This window comes from Acomys minous (assembly GCF_964271855.1).
Source record: "Acomys minous genome assembly, chromosome: 16".
NCBI classification, from domain to species: Eukaryota; Metazoa; Chordata; class Mammalia; order Rodentia; family Muridae; genus Acomys; species Acomys minous.
Genome location: NC_140498.1, coordinates 1,467,644 through 1,491,628, shown reverse-complemented (window position 1 = coordinate 1,491,628; position 23,985 = coordinate 1,467,644). Strand labels below are relative to the sequence as shown.

General features: G+C 43.6%; 1 protein-coding gene and 1 long non-coding RNA gene across 5 annotated transcripts in view; one reads left to right on the top strand and one right to left on the bottom strand.

Moving 5' to 3' along the window:
• RABEP1 (rabaptin, RAB GTPase binding effector protein 1) overlaps positions 1–22,494 on the top strand; it is an 86,014-nt gene extending 63,520 nt beyond the window's left edge. For 3 of the 4 annotated variants that reach the window (XM_084761331.1, XM_084761329.1, XM_084761330.1), the window contains 7 exons: positions 1,638–1,736; positions 7,546–7,686; positions 15,730–15,919; positions 16,623–16,678; positions 18,977–19,075; positions 21,125–21,241; positions 21,560–22,494. In XM_084761331.1, coding sequence (XP_084617457.1) covers positions 1,638–1,736; positions 7,546–7,686; positions 15,730–15,919; positions 16,623–16,678; positions 18,977–19,075; positions 21,125–21,241; positions 21,560–21,661 — 804 coding nt within the window. In that variant the 3' untranslated portion in view covers positions 21,662–22,494. Of the gene's footprint in view, positions 1–1,637; positions 1,737–7,545; positions 7,687–13,719; positions 15,012–15,729; positions 15,920–16,622; positions 16,679–18,976; positions 19,076–21,124; positions 21,242–21,559 lie in introns of those variants that run through there. The other variant, XM_084761332.1, reaches the window with a different exon arrangement.
• On the bottom strand, positions 19,072–21,674 carry LOC311585787. Its single transcript, XR_014775351.1, has 2 exons — positions 21,541–21,674; positions 19,072–19,374 (listed from the first exon to the last, which is right to left on the bottom strand). It is a non-coding gene; the product is annotated as an uncharacterized lncRNA (long non-coding RNA).
• Positions 22,495–23,985: the final 1,491 nt, after the last annotated feature.

Sequence of the window (23,985 nt, the reverse complement as noted above, 5' to 3'; positions counted from 1 at the left end):
TACGGTTTTTTACACTTTACTCTTGAGGATTTCCTAAGTGTGTTTTCTATCGTTTTGTCTTTATTTTCTTCAGATCTATCTTTTAGCTCACTAAATTTTTTTCTTTAAATGTTTATTCTCTGTAAAACCATCCATTGAATTTTTAGCTTAGGTAATTGATTTTTTCCAGTTTAATATTTCCATTTGGCTATTATTCATTATCCTTAATTCTCTGATAATTCCAAATTTTGTCTTTTAAGGCTTTGAGTAGGTCGATTCAGTAGTTAATAACTTATTGAAGACCTGTATCATCTGTTTTTTGTTTTTTTGTTTTTGTTTTTTCAAGACAGGGTCTCTCTGTGTAGCCTTGACTGCCCTAGAATCACTTTGTAGACCAGGCTGGCCTTGAACTCACAATGATCCGCCTGCCTCTGCCTCCCGAGTACTGGGATCACAGGTGTGCACCACCACTGCACCCGGCCCATTTATCCTTTAAAGGTGTGCTGTCTCCTCTCTTTCTCTCCTTTCATAGGCATCCATTTTAACGAAATACATTTATTTGTCTGTGTGCACACACATACACAGCATACATGTATTTATCTGTATGCACACATGCACACAGCATACATGTGTATTTGTGTGTACATATGCACACAGCATACATGTGTATTTATTTGTCTGTATGCACACACTCACACAGGATACATGTGTGTCTTTATTTGCCTGTATGCACACGCACACACACAGCATACATGTGTGTGTTTATTTGCCTGTATGCACACACACACACAGCATACATGTGTGTGTTTATTTGTCTGTATGCACACACACACACAGCATACATGTGTGTATTTATTTGTATGCACACACTCACAGCATACATGTGTGTGTTTATTTGTCTGTATGCACACACTCACACAGGATACATGTGTGTGTGTTTATTTGTCTGTATGCACACACGCACACAGCATACATGTGTGTGTTTATTTGTCTGTATGCCCACAACGCACACAGCATACATGTGTGTATTTATTTGTCTGTATGCACACACGCACACAGCATACATGTGTGTATTTATTTGTGTGTACACACGCACATAGCATACATGTGTGTATTGCCGTGGCACGTGTGTAGAGATAGAGGACAACTTGGAGTAGTGAGTAGGAGTCAGAACCATGTGGGTTCTGAGGAGCAGACTCAGGTTGTCAGGCTGCACCTGCCCTCCAGCCCAGGCTTCTAGTTTTTTAATTGCCTTTTTTTAGCCTTTTAGAAATATATCTATAACTAGGTCATGTGGGTTCTCATCATTCTAAGGATCAGTTACTACCATTTGTTTTGGTTTTGTTTCTGTTTTTTGGGACAGGGTTTCCCTGTGTATCTCTGGCTGTCTGAGTGCAGTCTGTAGACCAGCCTGGCCTCAGACTCAAGAGATCTGCCTGGTTCTGCCTCCCAAGACGTGTGCCACCACCAGGTACTGTTTGCTGATGTGTGTCAGTAATGCCCTGAGGTATCAGAAGGTCTTGCAGTATATATAGCAAATGCACACATAGTTGAATAAAGATGAGTGGTTTCTGTTGGAGTTGTTGGGGAGTAACGGGATGAGGTTAGCTTCAGATCACCAATTCATAACTGTTTCTTCACGTGCCCCTTCTGTCCAGATATCTGCACTGGCCCTGAGAGCCCAAGCCTCCGAAGCCTTACTTGAAGAGTTACAACAGAGCTTTTCCCAAGCAAAGAGGGATGCTCAGGAACAGATGGTAAGTTAGCATTTGAAATACATGTCACAGGTTACCTTAATTCCTGTTTTTGCTTTCTCAAAATTATCTTTAACATATCACCATGCTCAGCTGGCCATGGTAGCACACACCTTTAATCCCAGCACTTGGGAGGCAGAGGCAGATGGAGCGCTGTGAGTTCAAGGCCAGCCTGGTATATAGAGAGAGTCCAGGACAGGCAGGGCTCTGTTATACAGAGAAACCCTGACTCAGAGCCCCTCTCCCCCTCCGACATATATCTATCTCAGTCACCCTGCCTAAAGTGGTTACTGTTACACACTCCACGGCCTCCAGAACATTTGTGATGGCAAACACTGTACACACTTCATTCCTTCTAAGCAGAGCTCCTTACTGTGTCCCATTTCATCTTTGCTTTTTCTGACTTGAGAACCATAAACAGTAAACTATAATAGACCAGTATTTAATTTTCAATTTAAAATACAAGCTGAAAGAATAGAGCATTGTCACCTGCAGCTCACACAGCTTTTGAATATTTATGCCTTTTTCCTGGGTGGTGTTTATTATTTAGAGTTACCTTTTGAATTTCCCAGGTTTACACATTTGCTGTGGCTCTGGAGGCCTTCAGGAGGCCATTGTTAGTGAGGACAGAAGCCGAGCTTTCTGAGCAGTGGCCACCAGGGGGCTCTGTGGAGTACTCTGAGGCTTGGGTCTTCTTTCTCACTAGTCGGCTGTGTTTCTCTTGATGGCCTGGGTCAGTTACAGTAAAAGTGCTTTTTGGGATTACTGCAAAGCCTTTATTTACCTAGTGCGTTCACAGGGACCACAGTTCTGGGATGGTCATAATTTATTTTTGATTGGCATTTAACCAGTGTTTGGAGCGGCAATTGAGTCAGTTCTTGAACCCTATATTTGTGGTCTCGGAATCCTCAGATCCTAATTATGAACTGAGAAGTTCACATTTTCTCTAAGTAGAGGAGATAAGATTATAATTGTTAAACTCTGGCAAAGCTTCATGGGGTTGTTTTTCCGCACCTTTTTTCTTTTTATCTTTAAGCCCATTTGCCCCTGTAGACACTATGCAAGTTGATTACATTAAAAGCAGTGTGTATTAGGTGACATTTGAGAATTTGGTGGGATTCAGGCTGAAGTCCTTTGAACATTTAATTTTCTCAAAATTACCATGACTGCTTCTTATGCTGAGAAAGAATTTCAGTGTCTTAGGCCCCTGCAGAGCGGCTGTGACAGGGATTGGACATCTTAACATTTCCCCTTTTGTATTTTGAGAAGCTTCACACTTGCAGAGAAGTTTCTGGAATCAGCTTTTGAAAGACCAGCATTTGCTGGAGAGATGGCTCAGCGGTTAAGAGCACTGACTGCTCTTCTGGAGGTCCTGAGTTCAATTCCCAGCAACTACATGGTGGCTCACAACCATCTATAATGTGATCTGATGCATACTGTATAAATAATAAATAAATCTTTAAAAAAAATAAAAGAAAGACTAGCATTCAGGTGAGAGAGAGCTGTGTAGGCCTGACATCTGATCCACAGTGGAAGGAGAGAACCAACTCCAAATGCTGTCTTCTGACCTCTGTACACATGCCATGACATGTGTGAGGCTGTCACACCAGTTGAGTAGTTCTAACACTTTGCTGCACACTGATCTCTTATGGTCTGTGTGTGTGGGTGTATTATGCTCACACTTTGTGTCTCTGTTTTGTGATGAGCTAAGGTGTAGACACTGTGACGCTCCTAAATATGTTAACATGTATTTCTTAGGAGCAGAGATGTTCTATGTGACTAGAATATTCTTTTTATATCCTTAAAAGTTAACCAGTTGTCCCCAAAAATTCTTAGTTGTTTTTGGTAGTAATTATAATTACTTTTTTTTATATAATTATTTTTGAACCAGGATCCAATCAAAAAATTATATATTAGTTTTGATGTCATTTTAGTCTCCTTAAAATTAATATAGTATAATACCTTCACTTTAAAAAAATTACAGTAACAGTTTTGAGTGGTTTAGAGCAGATATTTTACTCATAATTCTTTAGGTTAATATCCTGTAGACTTGTCTGGTTGTTCCCTAGTGACTTAGATGCGGTCAGACATTGTGTCAGGGACAATGCACAGACGAAATGCTTCAGTGGTGAAGCAGCGAGCTCACCAAAGAGGCTTAACGTTTCTTTGTAGTTTTTTCTGCCCTTAGAATCTATCCAGGTAAGGGGTACAGCATGGGAACTGTTGAAGAGCTCTCTGAGTTCAGCTTGCTCTGTGATTATGCCACTATCTAGGGGTCTTGATCAGGTTAAAGAACTAAAAGGCAGAGGGAAAAAAACTTGATCTCCACAGACAACAGCCAGAAAATTCTCTAATAGTCCCACATTAAGAAGAAATAAAGGTACACATATTATTTTTTTACTTTTCTTTCTCCCATATCCAGAATGTAATGGGACGCTATCATGTAGTTATTAGATTTGTTACTGGAATTAGGGTCAGATCCTGGGCCTTAGCAGCCCTAACCAGTCAAGTTTGGCCAGTCATTCTCAATAGTTCAATTAAAGTAACAATTAATATTGAGAAGTTCGGGCTAGGAGGATGGCTCAATTGGTAAAGCTTTAACTGTATAGTTTAGATCCACAGTACCCACAAAAAAGCCTTATTAGGCAGCAGATGCGCTAGGTGTGCAGATGTGCTGCAGTGCTAGCAGTGTGTGTAGCGATGCGCTGTTCTCTGCGACTCACTAGCCAGCCAGCTCAGGTTTAGTGTCTTAGAAACTTAGGTGGAATTAAGGTAGCGAGTGATTAAGGAAGACACCCAGTGTTGACCTTTGGCCTCTGTGTACAAGCTGTAGCATGTGTGTGTACATGCACACACATCACATACACAAATAGTGTTGCTTAAAGCACACACAGAGAGAGACAGACAGACAGACAGACACAGTCAGCTAGGTCTTTACTGAAGCCAGAGAATCTTCTTTGGCCAGGAGTTTTCCTTTGATGGTCCTTTGCTGCCACCAAGGCCACGTTGGGAAAAACAAAGAGATCAGGTGACACGCCCTTCACTCCCCCCACGTCCATCTTCCTGCTCCTAACAAGAGAGTTTAAATCGCAGGCAAGAGGTGTGCACAGATAGCCAAGCCCCCGTCATCGTTGTCCGCTTTTGCCTTACCTTAAGGTGGTCTGACAAGTCTGACTGTGTGGAATCTGTTTCTGGGAGATGAGCTCCCTCTGGGTGGCACCATGGTGGCTTTGCTTCTTTCTCCCAGCATGAAGCTCCTGGGGAAATTCCATTTCTTTGGGGTGCAGTGTCTTTGAGTCTGCTAGCCAAAGGGAGGGTGATGAGTGTCTCTGTAGAGTGCTTGGCAGGTGAGGCACAGATTGAGAGTGATGACCAGGCACAGCCAGCTAAGCCTTACCAAACACAGCAGCAGTGTTCATCACGGCTTGTGCTTGCCTGCCTGCCTGCAGGGCTCGGCTTGCTCATCGTCCACCCTGGAGATGCTCTTTTTTTTTTTTTTTGCTTTTTCCAGACAGAGTTTCTCTGCATAGCCTTGACTGTCCTGGACTCACTTTGTAGTACAGGCTGGCCTCGAACTCACAGCGACCCGGCTGCCTCTGCCTCCGACTCCCGAGTGCTGGGATTAAAGGTGTGCGCCACCACACCCGGCCATGGAGATGTTCTTTAACTCCCTTGCTCACCTCGTCCTCCTCATCCCTTCATCCTTGTACGTTCACTCAGTTTTTGTTATAGCACCAAGTCATAGAGAGGGGTAGTTTTTTATTTAACTCAACTTTCTCTTCTACCACAAGCTTCTCCAGGGCAAGTGTTTTTGTCTGTGTATTCTTTTTAATAAATTGATTATTTATTTATTTATGTCCATTGGTGTTTTGCCTACATGTGAGGCAAACATGGACTTACAGACAGTTGTGAGGTGCCATTTGGGTGTTGGGAATTAAATCCTAGTCCTCTGGAAGAGCAGTCAGTGCTCTTAACCTCTGAGCCATCATGTCTGTGTATTCTTGACCGGCAGAAATATGCTTACTTTCCAGTAGTGGGTGACAAATGAAGGTGGCCTGAGTGAGTGATCTGCATTTGTTTGTATATACATTTTAACAAATGACTTAATATTAAATTAGCAGAAAACTGGGCCCAGTGACATATGTCTCTAATGCCATCACTGGGAAAGCAGAGTCAGGTGGATCTTTTGAGTTCCTGTCTCAAAAAGCTGGAAAAGATTAGCAGAGACAAAGGACTTCTGTACAACTTTAGTTTATAATTAGATTGCCTAGAACAACTTCTATGTTTATACAAACAAATTAGCACTTGACTTTATTTATTTACTTATTTATTTATTGGTTGGTTGACTGGTTTTTCAAGGCAGAGCTTCTCTATGTAGCCTTGCTTGGATGTCTTGGACTCACTGTAGACCAGGCTGGCCTCGAACTCAGAGAGCTCTGCCTGCCTCTGCCTCCCTGAATGCTGGGATTAAAGGCGTGTGCCACTATGCCAGGCTTCTTCAATTCTTTTAAACATCAGAAGAAATAGAAGTTAAAAATAAACTTCTTAAGGGCACTGAGCATGAATCCTCTTTATTGGGTCCTTGCCGTTCCTGGCCCATGATACAACTTGGGGATCTTGAGAAGGGGAGCAAGGTAGGAACACCTGGGGAGGAGACCTCAGGCAGTGGTGAGTGCTTGAGAACCAGACTCCAGGAGACAGCTTGTTTAGCTGGGGGGAACAAAGGCTGTTTAAACCTTTGGAGACTGGGTAGAGGTTTTTGGGGTGAGTGCACATCATTGGCCAAGGTGCTGGGAATGACTTACTTGCATGAAGAGGAATTCCAGGTGCTTGCTGGACATGACCTTGTAAGGAGAGAGGAAGTTGAACCTGTAGCTTGGCTGCCAGGCTACATGACCATCTCAAGAGCGCTGCTCTGTGAGGCTATGTGTGCCGGGACATGGCAGGCCCAGGGCAGAGGGAGCAGTCCTACTTCTGCCGGCTCAAGACATGCCTAGACCTCACTCTGCTCCAGAGCAGCTCTGTGGGTTCCACGGCTCCCTGGCCCCACAGGCAGTGGTGAGGGAGTAGTGCAGAGGCTGAAGACAAGGTCTCATGTTGTTCAGGCGGCCTTCAGTTTCCTCTCCACCTGAGGCTTGCTTGATCTTGGGATCCTATGCCTTGGCCTCCTGGGTGCTGGGATCATGGGCATACACCACCACATGCAACCTTAGACCCTTTTGAAGACCTGTAGCCTGTGGCTGTCCAGCCATTCGCCTGCTCCTGGACTCAAATATTGTATGTGCAGCAGGAAGATGGAGATACGCCTTTTCATTCTTCAGTGGAATATTTGCTCTGTTTGGTGTAGGAACAGCTTGTATCAGCTAATTCCTCTGAGCCACAGACTCTGGTTCCACTGTGTTCTGGAAGATGAGAAACTGAATATTTTTTGAACGAGCTGCCACTGCCTCACTCCTGGGTGAATATATAGGAAGAGGCTACAAATAAGAAATGGGGTGGACTGGTGGGGTGAGAGACGCTCTGTAGGGGAAGGTGCTTGACCTTAATATGAACCCTGGAGCCCCTGTACTCACAGAAGCAAAGAATGGGCTCCTCAGACCTGTCCTCTGTTCTACACATACTGTGGCCCACGCATGTGCACATCACATAAGTACATAAAATATGTTACGAGCTGTGTGGGTTATAGTCTTGCATAGTTTCATTACATACTCCATCCTCAAACGTCCTTTTGTTTGACCTTGCTTTTCTCTGATGTGTTTGTCACTAACCTGTTTACCTTCCCAGCTGCATTTAGCATCTGCTTCTGTTCCAGGCAGTGCTGATGCAGTCACGGGAACAGGTTTCCGAAGAGCTGGTGAGGCTACAGAAGGACAACGACAGCCTCCAGGGCAAGCACAGCCTGCACCTGTCGCTGCAGCTCGCAGAAGAGTTCATCCTTCCAGACACTGTGGAGGTATTGTATTTGCCACAACATCAAAACACAGACAAGTATACTTTTTGAAATGGTTGTAAGTTCTTTAAAAAAAAACCTGATTGATTAAAGATTTTCTTATTTATTATTTATATGCCAAACAGTTCCACCTTTAAAGATGTAATTCATCCTTCATATAGAGTTGGGTAAATGTTTTGTCTTTGAGGTATTGTCTGAGTATGTAGTGCAGGCTAGCCTTAAAGATCCCGCTTGTTTCCTTAGTGCTGGGATTGCAGGTCTGTCCCCCACACTCCCCCTTTTAGAACATGTCGATCATGCAGAGAGAAACCTTCCTCAGGGTTGGAAAGATACCTCAATGGCTTCTAGAGCACCTGGGGTTGATTTGTCCATACATCCAGTCCCAGAGGATCAGACACCTTGGCCTCTGCAGGTCCACTTATGTGTATACTGACATACATGTTAACATGTAAGCAAAACCCCCATACACATGAAAAAAAAAAACCAAAACACCCAACCAACCAACCAAATAAATAAATCCCTCTTTACCCTTTAGGGATTGCTTTTATTCCCTTTGTTTCCAGTCTAAGGAACTGACGATCTGCCTTCCATCTGTAAATTTTCCTTATAGTCTTTTGTAGCTTCCTGGGCTTCTTTCACTTAGCATGTTTTCAAGATTCATCCATGTTGTATCGGCTATTGACCTTTAATTACTTTTTATGGCTGAATAATAATACTGTACTGTATGGATATTTTGTTCATTCGTCTTCTGGTGGACATTTAGGTCATTACCAGTTATGAATATCCATGTACAGGATTTAGTAAGACATGTTTTCATTTCTCCTGAGTATACACCTGTATTCTGTTACTTTGTCATATGAGAATATGGACAATTTTGGTAACATGTGTGGGACTACTCAATTGCTTTCTTTAGGGTTCCTCTGTGTGTAGCCCTGGCTGTCCTGGAACTCACTCTGTAGATTAGGCTAGCTTTGAATTCACAGAGAGCTGCCTGCCTTTGCCTCGTGAGTGCTGGGATTAAAGGCATGTGTCACCACTACCCTGGCTGTTTGATTTCTTGAATTAGCATGTATTTATACAACAGTGGGTTTTATTGTGACATTTTCATACATGCATATAAAGCTTTGTCCTATCTCCTATCCCCACCTCTGTTGCCTACCTGCCTTTCTTCCTTTCTGCCTCCCCCCTGCCACACCCAGATAGGGTTTCTCTGTGTAGCCTTGGCTGTCTTGTACTCCCTTTGTAGACCAGGCTGGCCTTGAACTCACAGCAGTCCACCTGTTCTGCCTCCCGAGTGCTGGGATTAAAGGTGTGTGCCACCATTCCGGCCCCTTCATGTCCTAAAAAAAAAAAAAAGTCTAGATTCTGTATATGAGAGCCAACAGTCAGTATTTGTTTTGTTTAAAGACAAGATTTCTTGGGGATGGAGAGATGGCTCAGTAGTTAAGAGCACTGTCAGCTCTTCTAAAGATCCTGAGTTCAATTCCCAGCAACCACATGATGGCAAACATCCAGCTGCACTGGGATCTGATGCCCTCTTCTGGCCTGTAGGCCTACATGCAAATAGAGCACTCATACATTTTAAAAAAAAAAAAAAAAGACAGGTTGTTCTCTTTGTAACATCCCTGGCTGTCCTGGACTCACTCTGTAGACCAGTCTGGGCTCAGACTCACAGCGATCCGCCTGCTTCTGCGCCTCCCCCCCCCCCCCGAGTGCTGGGATTACAGGTGTGCCCACCTTCCTGAAGAATGGGGATTGATTCTAGGGCCTCATGTGTGCTAGGCAGGGCCTCTACTGCTGACTCAGAGCTTCAGTCCCTGTTATGTGTTGTGTTTATTCATTTTATTTATTTATTTATGCATTAGCTCTAGCTATGTATCTATCTATCTAGGTTTTTTTGAGACAGAGTTTCTTCTCTGTAGCCTTGGCTGTCCTGAACTAATTTTGTAGACCAGGCTGGCCTGGAACTCAAGAGATCCACCTGCCTCTGCCTCCCGAGTGCTGGGATTATGGGTGTATGCCACTACTGGCCCACTATTTATTTATTGTTTTCTTCTTAAATTTATTTAGTTTATCTTATGTGCATTAGTGTTTTGCCTGCATGTCTGTGTGAAGGTGCTGGATCATCTGGAACTACAGTTTTAGAACTGGAGTTACAAACACTTAAGGGCTGCCGTGTTAAGTGCTGGGAACTGAACAAAGGTCCCCTGGAAGCCAGTGCTCTTTAACTACTGAGCCATTTCTCCAGCCCTATATTTGTGTTTGTAAGACAGGGTTTCTCTGTGTGGTCCTAGCTGCCTTAGAACTTGTTCTGTAGACGAGGCTAGCTCCAAACCCAGAGATCTGCTTGCATCTGCCTCCTGAGTACTGGAATTAAAGGCTTAAAAAAAATTTTTTTTTGTTTGTTTATATATTGTTTTTCAAGATAGGGTCGTACTGTGCAGTTCTAGCTGCCCTGGAACTCATACTGTAGACCAGACTGACCTATAACAGAGATCCACCTGCTTCTGCCTCCCAGGTGCTGGGATTAAAGTCGTGTACCACCACATCTGGGTCTTTAATTAATTTTTAAAGATTTGAATTGTGTGTGTGTGTGCCATGTTTTGTGGCCTCAAAAGAAGGCAGAAGAGGGCTTTGGGTTGAGTGGAGCTGGAGTTACAGGCACTCAGTGGGTGCTGAGGGCTGAGCTCAGATCCCTTTCCTGAGCTCTTAGCCTCTGAGCTTTCTGTCCAGTCCCCTTTTGACAACTTTTGGCCTCAAATCTGCTTTATTTAAGAAAAAATGTGCTTGGGATTAAAGAGGGTGCCACCATGTCTAGACCTTTGATTTTAAAAGATGACTTGGCTGGATCTGTAATCTTGGTTGGAAGTTTTCTAAACTATAGTAGCCGTGCGCTCCTGGCCTTTCTGGTGTCTGTTGAGATGTCTGCCACCACTCTGGTAGGTTTCCTTTGTAAATTGGCACTTCCCTCTTGAGGGGGCCTCACTGTCCCACCCCCTTCTTAATTGGTGGTGCCCGCCCCTTTTCTTTGGGAATGTGGCCTGTGGCTGTGACCTGCCCTTCTCTTCTGCCCAGCTGAATGGAGATTCTGGTTCACCATGTTACACCAAAAGAACCATTAAACTTTCATTTTGGTTTTCCCCCCTAGAACTCAGGAGGCAGAGGCAGGTGGATCTCTGAGTTCCAGGACAGCCGGGGCCACATAGTGAGACTTTGTCTCAAAAAGCTAAACCGAAATGTTTTCTAAATCATACTGCCATTTTCTCCTCCCAGTGTGCAGCAGCAGCACATCTGACTAAATCTCTACACACTTGCCAACATGGGCGCTTTCACTTTTGGGTTATGTTCTTTCTAGTGGGCATGACATGGTATCTTACTGTGTTTTCAGTTTGTATTTTCCTAATGACTGCTGGCATTAAGCATCTTTTCATGTACGTATGTGTAATTTCTATACCTTCCTTGGAGAAATCCCTAGATCCTTTGCTCATTTTAAAATTGGATTGTTTGTCTCACTGGCTTGTAGGAGTTCTTTTATGTTCTAACCAACCCACAGCTTTCAGGTGTTTTCTTCCAGTCTGTGGGCTGTCGTTTTGTTTATTTTCATTTTAGTTATTATTATTATTATTTCAGTTTTTTTTAAAAGGCGGGGTTTCTCTGTGTAGCCTTGGCTGTCCTGGACTTGCTTTGTAGAGCAGGCTGGCCTCAAATTCGCAGTTATCTACCTGCCTCCCCAAGTACTGGGATTACAGGCGTGCGCTGCTGCACACCACTCTTTTTAATTTTCTTTAGTAGGATTATTTAAAGTACAAAATTTTAAAAATTTTGATGAAGTCCAGTTCATGTGTTTTTCCTTCTGTTGCTTGTGTGTTTGGTGTTGGACTCACAGCCAAAGTCAAGGCCTGTGAGTCTGTCATGCAGGGTCAGGTGCAGAAAAAGCCATGTGCTGAGGTCACCAGGCTGGTTCTTTGTGATACTTGCTTTTGTGTATTGTTTTATAAAATTACATGTATTATTAGTATTAGTAGGCCTGGCTAGTGATCAATTAAGACACAGACACTTGTTATATTTTAAAATAGTCTTAGTTACCTGACCTGGGGCAGGGCAGATACCAGTCTTTGAAACTACCTCCCATAGTGGGGCAGGCATGGGATCCTTGTCGCAATCCCATGCCATCTGTTTTTGATAACTTTTATCAAGTTACCTTCCATCTATAATCCCAAATACTTGTTAATGTTTCTTCATCTGGGCTGGATTCTCCATTCACGCCGCTGGCCATGTGCTTCTCCTCCAGCTAACCCATGGCGGCCTTCCTTCTTCACTTCAGGTCTCTCCTTCCTCCCCATAGCCCTTTCTTCTTTTTCCTCCTTCTAGTGGTTTCTCTTCTTCTTCCCAGAATTCCTCTCTCTCTCTAAGCCCCACCTAACTCTTTTACCTTGCCCAGGCGGGATGGCTTTTTATTAAGCAAAAGGTCAGTCACAGAGACGGTGAGCAGTAATTAGCATCAAAATACACCAGACCATCTCCCAACATCTCTCCTTTTCTGTCAAAATAAAAAAAGGTCATTTAAAAATATACATTAAGTACAATTATGAAAAATTATAAAAACCAGTAGGTAAGACTTATACATATAATTTTGAATCAAAATGTATTTGGCAACCTTGTAGAAAATATTATTAATTTTATTTTGGTAAACTTAAAGTTATGAGCCTAAATCAACATCTATTAAAGCTCAAATCTATCAACCTAAAAGTTATCTATTCAGACTTAAAAGTATTTTTTTTTTTAACTTTTAAACAACTAAGCTTAATTTTTAAATTAACTATCTGGTCTTTAACCCCACCAGAGACTTGAGAAGGAATAAATTTAACTACCTGAGTAAAGGGAAGTGCAGGCTAGCAGTTTTTAAAATGAAAAAATGACAGAAACAGTTTATTGTCTGAACAGACACCCAAAACTATAATGTTGGAGCATCATCTTCAGCCTTCTGGCCCAGTATATCTGACAGACATATTTGTTAAGCAGGAACCATTGAGGACTTGCTTACCTGGTCTTGGCAGAATCTGGCTGTCAACTCTGCCTGTATCTAAGCTTGTCTATTTTAGGCAGAACGCTGTCTGTGGGAGAAACGAGGACATTTTTTGTCCTGTGGCTGTTTTGTCGCACTCAAAGCCATCTCTACAAGGAGGTTTTTTAATGTTCATTATCTTTTGTGTTAGGCTGGGTACTGTCAGGAGTTAACTTGTCTTATTGTCAAAAATCTTGAAAATAATAAAGATTTTTGTTTTTTTTCGAGACAGGGTTTCTCTGTGTAGCCTTGGCTGTCCTGGACTCCCTTTGTAGACCAGGCTGGCCTCGAACTCACAGCGATCTGCCTGCCTCTGCCTCCCGAGTGCTGGGATTAAAGGCGTGCGCCACCACGCCCGGCTTGTATGTATATTTTTAACATGACTATGAAGTAAATAACAATTGATTTGTATTAATTATCTTTAAAAGCCTACAATAGCAACTATGTATGAATTGAGTTGTATATGTATAATACCTCATATTAGAGTAGAAATATAATGTGTGAAGGTATTAAATTTGAATTTTAATGTATCAAAACTAAACTTATTTTCTATCAATATACAAAATTTTATAACAATGAATCAAAATTAACCTTATTTGTGAGTAACAATTAAGGCCTCAAGCCTTTTTGTCTTATTATCCCTATATATCTTTACCCCCCCCCCCATCGCTCTACCTTTTAATAACAATATGTATCTATAGCCAAAAACCTACCTGACCCCCACTTAGGGAAATGGAGCATCTTTCGCTTAAAAGTTTTTAAAAGCTGATTTGGGGTGGAGAATACCTGTAGGGGGCCTAAATTTAAAAAAAAAATGATTAAACAAGTTGGGAACAGTATTTGTGGTCTAGTCTCTAAATGTTGAGAAATTCCAGGCTTAATATTAGTCTTGTGTGGGATGGTCTGAAATGCTGGACCAGTTTGGATCAGGAGCCTTCTTTGAAGCTTTTTTTTTTTTTGATGAGGAACAGCAACCAAAGCACTTGGGGCTGGAACATGAAGGATGCAGGATGTCAGTGTCTCAGCATGCTCAAGGAATGAATCCAGTCAGGTCTGATCCAGCGTCAGTGTTCGGGCTTTTAAATTTTGAAAACATAGTAATTTTAACAAGTATTATGACTGTATAAGGTGTGCAGGATGCACATGTCTCAGCCAGTTTTAGAGCTGCTCCCGGGTAGTGGGCTTAGCACGATAAGGTAACTGTTCTATAGCTGGGATTTATATAGACACAGATTCACTTGAGTTAGCGTCTCTTTCATTTAGGTCTGTTTTATTTTGCCTCTTTTAAAGAAAAAATACAACATTACCATTAATAATGAACATACAATTATAATTACACTGGAATCAAAACAAGATTGTATGGTTTTAAATGTCTTTTTTAGTCTCCGTGGCGCTTGATGTGTAAGCTAGGCCGTAACCTGTTTTTTGAGAAAATGCTTTTCATTTTAGAAACAAGTCCGTTGTCTTGAGCAGGAAAAAAAGGCATTAAGTTTAAAATAAACATCAGATAAGATTGTCATTTTATCTTAGGGTTTCTGTGTGTGTAGGTGTCCTGTACCTACTTAGGCAGCTTGTATGCTTGTTTCTCTTTTTAACCTTGGTCCTTATCTTGACCAACAGCATGTGTTTCTCAGGCTGCAGGTGACTTGTTCTGGCATCTGACCCCTTCTCTGCGCGGGAGCAGTGTAGCTTCACCCCTGTCTCCCCACTTAACCTTGACCAACAAAACATATTTAAAGTATTTTTATTACCTTTTTCAACATAAACCTCAGATTGATGTATATTTATCTTTTAGATCAGTAAGTATATATAACCTATTGTTAGGAAAAAGGAACATACCAAAAAATGTCACTTTAAATCCTAAGCAGTCTCTTGTAAACAATGTATCAGCAGGGGGCCGAGGCCAGGTGGGAACTCAGGAGCTCATCTAGTTTTTGTCTCTGTTGTGTTGGGATTAAGGGCTGGTGCCACCACAGCCCTATTTAACTATCTTATCTCAATATAGTCAAAATTTTTAGAAATCTCAGTAAAAAATTAAACAAGGAAACCAGAAAAATTTTAAGCCTTGGGTCATTTGTGTTAATTTAGACTAGAAAGAGTTCTTTGTTCTGTTCTCTGGAGAATTTTTATTCCTAGATTTAAAAGCTATCTAAGATGAGCATGGCGGTGCTCGCCTGCAATCCCAGCACTCTAGAGACTGAGGCAAGAGGGTCGTGAATTTGAAGCCACAGGGGCTGCATAGGAGGTTCCAGGCCAGCCTGGGCAACATAGGTAAGCCCCGCCCCCAAAATAGGTAAATATAATTAATTAGAAAGCTGCTTGGGAATGCCAGTTTGAGTTACTGTAGAATATGACTGTTTTCTAAAAGATTGAATTTTTGGGGAAAACAGACAGTTTTATAATCCCAGCACTTGGGAGGCAGAAGCAGGTAGCACTGTGAGTTTGAGGCCAGCCCATCTCAACCAAACAAAAATGAAAACTATGGAAGCTGACCACCCTGTGTTTGGGGTGTGTGGGGTCATCCCTTACCTGATGTAGTGATTTTCACTGAGCATTTGAATGCAAGGCAGGTAAGTTTAATGCGGTTTATCCTGCATTTTTATTACCTTTTTCAACATAAACCTCAGATTGATGTATATTTATCTTTTAGATCAGTAAGTATATATAACCTATTGTTAGGAAAAAGGAACATACCAAAAAATGTCACTGTTTCTGAGGTTTTCTCATTTTATCTTCATGAAGGTATTATTCTTAGTGAATTTTCTGAGAAAAGTTACCTAACATTTTATTTTTTCTGCTCATGAAACAGCTTTGAGGGGAAACTGTAGTTGACAACACAACATTTTGGCCATGTTGAATGTTCATATGCAAAGGCATATGCTATTAGAATACTGTGTGGTTATTGAAAGTCAGCCTAGATAATTGAATCTTGAGTTTCTCTGACCTTCACAAAGCCAGTGACCTGTTGTTTACTGAGTCAGGTGCTCCGGGAACTGGTGTTAAAATATCGCGAGAACATCGTTCATGTGCGGACAGCAGCAGACCACATGGAGGAGAAGCTGAAGGCTGAAATACTTTTCCTAAAAGAGCAGATTCAAGCAGAACAGTGTTTAAAAGAAAACCTTGAAGAGACACTCCAGCTGGAAATAGAAAACTGCAAAGAGGAAATAGGTGAGGAAAAAATGTTGTTTGGGGACCGGAGACATAGCTTTGCTGGTGTAGTGGAGGCCAGCCAGGACTCCAAGAGACCATCTCAAAAGCCAGCTAACAAACAAAGGAGATTCGTCAGTAAATCACACTGTTGTAGAATAACACATGATCGTGGATGTGGAAGACAAGTATAAAAGAGCAGCCATCCCAGGCGCTCACATGTGCACCAGCTGTGACCCCAGCTCCTCTGTCCCAGGCGCTCACATGTGCACCAGCTGTGACCCCAGATCTCTGTCCCAGGCGCTCACATGTGCACCAGCTGTGACCCCAGATCTCTGTCCCAGGCGCTCACATGTGCACCAGCTGTGACCCCAGATCTCTGTCCCAGGCGCTCACATGTGCACCAACTGTGACCCCAGATCCTCTGTCCTTCATGAGCTCTGACGGTAATGGAGCCAAGGGCAGCAGTTCTTTACAGACCTCTGTTGCTAACAGCATTGCTTTCCTACAGTTAGACATAGACACTGGGTAGCAATTTAGTTTGCGATGATAGAGAGTGCCTGTGTAGTTGGCCTTTTCCTGAGATTGATTATAATGTCAGTTCTCTGGGATCGTTTGAGAGAACACTTTCCTCCACAGTGTTATCTCGGACTCCTTTGGGGACATTTTAAGAAAAAAAAGAAAAATGATAAATGATTGCTAATATTTCTCCCTTTTGTCCTAGCTTCCATCTCTAGTCTAAAAGCTGAATTAGAAAGAATAAAAGTTGAAAAGGGACAGGTGAGTCACAAGTTTAAATTAATTCTGTCAACGCTCTGGTTACTTTTTAAATCCCGTGCTAGAACAAAGAAATGAAGACAGCTGAGGCATAATTCCTACATGTAAGAAGCTCCTGCCTTGTGGGAACACAGCAGGGCGGCCGAAGAGAGCACGCACTGAGAAGCTGCTGTGTGCTGGGCCAGGTGGTGATGGGCAGCATGTGGATGACAGGCACCTCAGCCTGGCGTGGGCACTACATGACTGCTGCTGCACTGTGCAAGCCGGGCACAGTTGTGCTTGCAGGTGTAGTATTTCCAAACTGGCCTCCTGTGGTAGATGAGTACGTGCTGCTCTCAGACAGGGCCTCTTGTACCCGCAGGTACCCGTCACATGCTCTCTTTATTATCAGCCTTTTCTTTGAGATAAAATAGTGTAACACTGGTAGTGCTTTGACACCTCTCAGTGTTCTCTATCTTTTTTGTTTGTTTTTTTGAGACAGGGTCTCTCTGTGTAGCCTTGGCTGCCCTGGACTCGCTTTGTAGACCAGGCTGGCCTTGAACTCACAGTGATCCGCCTCCCGAGTGCTGGGATTAAAGGCGTGCGCCACCACATCCGTCCTTGTTCTCTATCTTTTAATGATCTTTCTTCGCACTGTGTACAAAATTGCCCAGTTGTCACCCATTAAGAGGGAAGAAGTGGGCTGGGCTGGGGCTGGAGGGCTGACTCAGTGGTTAAAAGCACTGGCTGTTCTTTGAGAGAACCTGGGCTCAATTCCCAGCACCCACATGGCTGCTCACAACTGTCTGTAACTGCAGTTCCAGGGGATCTGACATCCCTGACACATGCAGGCAAAACACCAATGTACATAAAATAAAAATAAAAATAGGGAAGTGAGATGGGTGTGTAATCCTAGAACTCGAGTTTGGGGCCAGCCTGTGGTACATAAGAAAGAAAAATAAAGAAAAAAAATAATAAAGTTTCTCCTTGGATTATACTTTTCTAGGAAGTCAGTTTTCCAAGGTTCTTGAAAGAGTGTTGCCCTCCACCTGACCTCCCAGGCACTTCTCTGCTACAGTCAGCCTGTCTCTTTACTCTGCTATAGCGGTCTCTAGATCACAGTAGAGATGACCAGTGTTCAGGCCTGGAAGAGTGCTTAGTACTGAAAAAGAAAGCACCAGGCTCACATGTGCCATGTTCTTCTGCCACTGTCAGTCTGAGTTGACTTCACTTCTCCCCCTTTCTTGTGTGTCTGGAAATGAATTCCTGTATATGCTAGGCAAGGCTGTCCACTGAGTCACACCCCGGCTCTGAGACGTTGCTTCTTCTACCTTTTTTTTTTTGGTTTTTCGAGACAGGGTTTCTTTGTGTAGCCTTGACTGTCCTAGACTGGCTTTTGTAGACTAGGCTGGCTGTGAACTCATAGCAATCCACCTGCCTCTGCCTCCCAAGTGCTGGAATTAAAGGCGTGCGCCACTACTGCCCAGCTTGAGATGTTACTTTTTGTCGGCCTGTTTTTATAGCTTGACTTGTTTCCTGAGGGGCCTGTGAACTGGAGCCTGTTCCAGTGGATCTCTGTATTGAAGATAGGATGTTTCTATCTTTTTGAAGTCTTCAGCAGTTCCCTTCACCTAGGAGGACAAGTCTATAGTCCTTAATGGTAGAGATCTCTCACCCCAGGCTCTCCAGGACTCCACAGCCGCACCCTGCTGCTAGTGCTCACTTGGTGGGCAGGGCAGCCATTCTGTGTTTGGAACATCTCTTTACCTTGTCACCTCTTCCTTCCCTGGTGAAAATGTTAATCCGTGCTGGTGGTGAAGAGAGAGGAGACAGGAGAACCACAGGTTTGAGACATGTCTAGACTACAGAGCTCAAAACCAGTTTAGAACCAACCTCAACAAAACAAGACCCTATTTCACACGGAGCTGGGGATGGAGACGGAGACTGCATGCTTGCCTAGCCTATGAGACCCTGGGTTCAACCCCCAGCACTAAAAAACAAAAAGCTAGAGTCAGCCATCATCTCTTACAGAAAATACTGTCCAGATTTTCTCTCTGGATTAAATGCTGCTCCCTTGATGTTGATAGGCATTAATTATTCCTATGTCTGTTTCTCCTGACTTCTTAGAATTAGAGGATGGTAGGCAGCTAATCAATAGGTAAAGACCAGGTCTGGAAGAACTAGCAGCATCTCCATTCTGAAGCCTGAGAAGAGCATTCCCAGCACAGCCAAGAGCAAGCCTGAGTCTGGGTTGCAGACACTTTAGGTAGTGTGTGGCCTTCAGATTTCTCTGAGTTTCAATCTTCTCTTTTGATTTCACAGTTGGAATCTACATTAAGAGAGAAGTCTCAACAACTTGAGAGTCTCCAAGAAATAAAAGTTAATTTAGAGGAACAGTTAAAGAAAGAAACTGCTGCTAAGGTAATTATGTTTATTTGCCATTTAACAAACAACGCTAAAGCATGGTAGCACACACCTTTAATCCCAGCACTGTAAGGCAGAGGCAGATAGCTCTCTGTGCATTCAAAGCTGGCCTTCTCAAGCAAACAAAGAAAACATACAAAAATCCAGGGGGTTAGTGTTTAAGAGCACTGGTTTCCCTTGGAGGACCTGTGTTTAAGTCCTAGTACATACATACTGTATTACAACCATCTTTTTCGCTCCAGGCACAGGTGGTTCCAGTGTCGTCTTCTGTGCTCCATGGGCATATATACATAGACCTGTGTAAATACAAAACACCCCACACGTAACATTTTTAAGATTAAGAAAAAAGAAAAAGAGGGATTCATTATAATTTCTTTAGATCCTGTCTGTAGTTATAATCTGAAAGTTGGGTCTATTAACAACCTGCCCCCCCCAACCCCCCAAAAAAGGATTTAATGTCTTCAGACTTGGGTTAAGTCTTCCCTCTGCCATTTCTGTGGGCTTGGGTCATAGGCTTTAGTGGACTTGTGTTCAGTTCCCAACATGCATGTAGTGGCTCACAACTGTTTGTAACTCCAGTTTCAGACTTGACATACTTTTCTGGCACTCACATTGTGCACATACACATATGCAAATAGTCACATATACACACAGAATAAAATTATCACTGAGCCTTAACTTGGGCAGTGCTTTGTTAGAAACATTGCTCTGAGCTGGCCTAGGTGGTGCAGGCCTGCCTGCATCCTGTTATTGGAGGCCGAGGTGTGAGGATTACTAGTTCAAAGGTCTTAAAAAAGATGGCCAAGTAGCTTAATGCCAGCTTTGGCAACTGAATTGGACCCTGTTTCAAAATAAAAAGTTAAAAAAAAAAAGGGTTTGAAAAGGTGGGGTGGGGGCTAGGGATATATAGTTTAGTGGTAGACTGCGCCTGCGTGCGTGAGACCCTAGGTTCAACCCCCAGGGATGGAAGGAGGGGCTGCTTTGAAACATCACTCCATTCCATCCCCATATCAAATGCTAAGATTGCCTTGAAGCAGAGCTACAGATTATCTAGATGAGTCTCAATAGAATAAAAATACATGTGGTTGCCAGGCGCGGTGGCGCACACCTTTAATCCCACCCAGCACTGGGGAGGCAGAGGCAGGTGGATCTCTAGAGACCAGCCTGGTCTACAAAGTGAGTCCAGGACAGCCAAGGCTACACAGAGAGACCCTGTCTCGAAAAACCAAACCAAAAAAACAAAACAAAACCCAAAATACATGTGGTTGATTATGGGGGACACTGCTCAGACATGGCCTTAATGAGCTGTGTTGGTGGTAGTCGGTGGATTCTTGTTTCAGTGAGGAAGGCCGGAGATGGCAGGTGGCGGTGCTTGCCGCCAAGCTTCATCCCTGGGGCCCACATAATGGAAGGAGAGCGCCAGCTTCCTGTGGCTGTCCTCCTGGCCGCTCCCTACCCTACGCCGAGTAGGTGGAGTGCTTGCCTCGTGTGCAGGAGGCCTGGGGTTTGATGTCCAGCACTGCAGAAAACTGGGTGTTGGCACGCGCTGTAACCCCGGAAGGCAGGCAGGTGGATCACAAAGTCAAGACACTCTCAGCTACAGTAAGTTCAGGGGTTAGTTTGGGCAACAGGAGACCCTGTCTTAAAAAAGCCAAGGTGGGAACCAGTGGGCAGCGAGAGATGCTTGCCTACCAAGTCTAAGTTCCGTCCCTGGGGCCCCCACGTAGGAGAGCCGGGACTCCTGCAGCTTGTCCCGAGACTTCCATTTCTGTGCTGCAGCACACAGGCCCATCAGCGGAGAAGACGAGTGGGATGTGGAGTTACCATCCATGACTCTGCTGTAGCAGCAGGAGAGTCGGGGACACAGTGTGGTGGTGTGGAGTGCTTGCCCAACACCAAGCTGTGGCACTGGGCCCAGTCCTTAGTACCAACAGGAAGGAAAGAAAAGATCGCAGCTTCCCTGTAGTGAGTGACTAAAGTTCCTAAGTCAATTTAGGAGCTCTGGCTCCTCAGCATTAATCTTCTCTCAAAACCTGTGTTTTTCAGGCCACGGTTGAACAGCTCGTGTTTGAGGAGAAGAACAAAGCTCAGAGGTTACAGACAGAGTTAGACGTCAGTGAACAAGTCCAGAGAGACTTTGTAAAACTTTCTCAGACTCTTCAGGTGAGGTGCTCGGGGATCACCATGGCCTCTGCGGGAGGGGCGCCAACATAGCTGGATTGCCTGTCTTCATCTCAATTGCAGAATCACTAAACCAGGAGCGTGGTCTGTTCTACAGACTTGGCCCTTCTCACTCGCTTTGGACTGGGGCACTGGGAGGGCAGAGGGACACCACCGGTTGATGAATTTGGTGGATTTTAATTCTTCCCCTCTTAAGAGCCTAATCTGGTGTCTTGATCTGCTGCATGTCAACTAAAATAGTCAAAGCAGAGGGAACATAGTAGGGCATCACCTGCACTCACCTCAGCATTGTTTCTCCAGGTGCAGTTGGAGAGGATCCGGCAAGCGGACTCCTTGGAGAGGATCCGGGCGATTCTGAATGACACCAAACTGACAGACATTAACCAGCTCCCTGAGACATGACACCTTGATTGCAGGATTCTAACCTGCATTTTGGGTTTTTATCTCATCTTTAGAATAACATTATTATTTAACTCTTAACGGAAGAAGTCACAGCAACAGGAAGACTGGAGAAACGCAGTTCTGTAGGGAGCAGGCTGCTGTGTGCAGGGACAGCCGGCAGGCCTCCCAAAGGGAACTCGAATGACAGACACCAGACTCTGTTCCAGCAGGTGCCAGGACAGTGCTGTTTCCTCGCCTGCGTTCTCCAGCATGGGTCCTGACATGAAAGCAACTGCCCAATAGTGTTTGGAATTATGTTTTCTGTTCATACAAACTGGGACAGAGGAGGTTGTTTTTTTTTTTGTTGTTGTTGTTTTCCCTGTTGTCTAGGGCTTATCAGTAGCAGTGTTCAGCTAGCAGGGAAGGGTAGTATGCTGTATGAGTATTTTATATTAAAATATGACATGTCAGAGCAGGCCACTGGCTATTGACTGTATTTCCCTTGCTCAGTGCATTTCTTTTTTTCTTTTTACCATTTTATCTTCTATTGGAGGACCTTAAATGCTACTGAAACTTGCCTGAGAACTATAGGACCATGGCAAACAAAAGTAATTCAACAGAATTAGGAGAAGCTGAATACTTGGCTGCGGCCATATTATATATTGGAAGTTGAATTTAAGGAAAAAAGCACAAGAAACCTTGGAAGCACTTTTTCTGCACCCCAGGATGAATTTCTTGGGCCCACAGGTACCAGGGCAAAGAACTGGCATCATCTTCCCTCTTTCCAAGTGTTTTAAGTTACTGGATCAGTGGAAAAGAATATTAATAAAACAAGCTATCTCTGACATCTAGTACACATGTATAAATCTGTTTTATTTTCAGCCTGCCTCAGAGGCAGTGTCATGTATATAGAATGGTGACAGTTTACAGATCTTTGTACCTTAGTGATTATGCCTACAGTGAGGCTGGGGAAACTTACTTCTGCTTCACCCTTTTCCAGAAATTGAGATTCCTTCCCTATTGGGAGAAGCAGCCAGTGGAACAGGCTGGAGCCCCGACAGCTTTGTGAAGTGGTGCAGAAAACAGACGTGTGCTCATGTACTGCTCAACACTCACAGGCTACCCCGAGAGCAGCCAGCGGTGCTGGCTTACAGCTGGTACCCAAAGGGACATGACGAGAATGAGTAAACTAATTCTTTTGGCTTAACGACCATTAATTCATAGCATCAATGGACTTTATTTGTAATGAGTCATTATGAATTTGCCCTCAAGATTTTTGCTATTTTCTTTTTTTAATGAAACAGATAAGACCTATACCCTAAACCTAAGCCCTTCCCATAGGTTATTTTTATGGACATGTTCATGATTGACTATGAATTTAAAAGTAAATACGAATTACAGGAAAAGTGCTAAAGGCTTGCCAATGCATGGAAATAATTGGCTTGAAGTCCCCTTGTATACTATACTGCTTAGTTTAAAAGGAACATAATATCCTCATTGAATTAAAGGGATTTATTAATTATAATGTAATTAAATTAGATTTAAGACTAGGCCCCCAAGCTAAATTTGTTTTGGATCACATTTGGCCACAGTGAGTGGACAATTCATAATCACTCTGAATGTGACACCCCCCTGAACTGCTCTGCTGAGACCAGATGTCCTACAGACACTTTTCTCCAGCAGCTGAGGATCAAATGATAAAGGCATCGCAAGTAGGGCACTGCTTATAGTCTGTACTTGTGGCAGATGCCAACTGTTGGGATCCACTCAATTAAAAACATCCTAGAGGAGGAGAAACTGAAATAAACTGCCAGGTAGGAAATAGTTCTTTACACTTAAGTTTTCTGCACAGACGAGATCTGCTTTAGCAGGCGGAACTCACTAGGAGGAAATGTCAGTCTGTCCCACACACGCCCCGTGCTGCGCCAGTCTGTGTAACCTGTACAGACCTGCTCTCCTGCATGTCTCACCTCTAAACTGTGACGTACCTTACTGTGTGGCTCTTAGCTGGCAATTACGCCACCATTTCTAGGCAGGGACTGTACTTACCTTTCAAAACTCAAGCTGGCAAGTATGAAAGATGAGGGAAAGCCAGGACAAAGGCGCATAGCAGACCGCAGTGCTTCTTTCCTTTAAGGCGCTAGAGCGCGCACCTCCTACGCCGCGAGCAGACGCAGATAAAGCCGAACTGAGCTCTGGAAGGAACATGAGCAGCAGAGGCCGGAACTGTGGACCTTGAGCTCTGCCCTGAGTGGACTGCAGGCGTGCTTGTGCTGAAGGCATGGCCTTAACAAAGTGTTCAAATTAAAAGAGCTGCTGCTGAGTAGACTGTGTGGCCTTCTCCT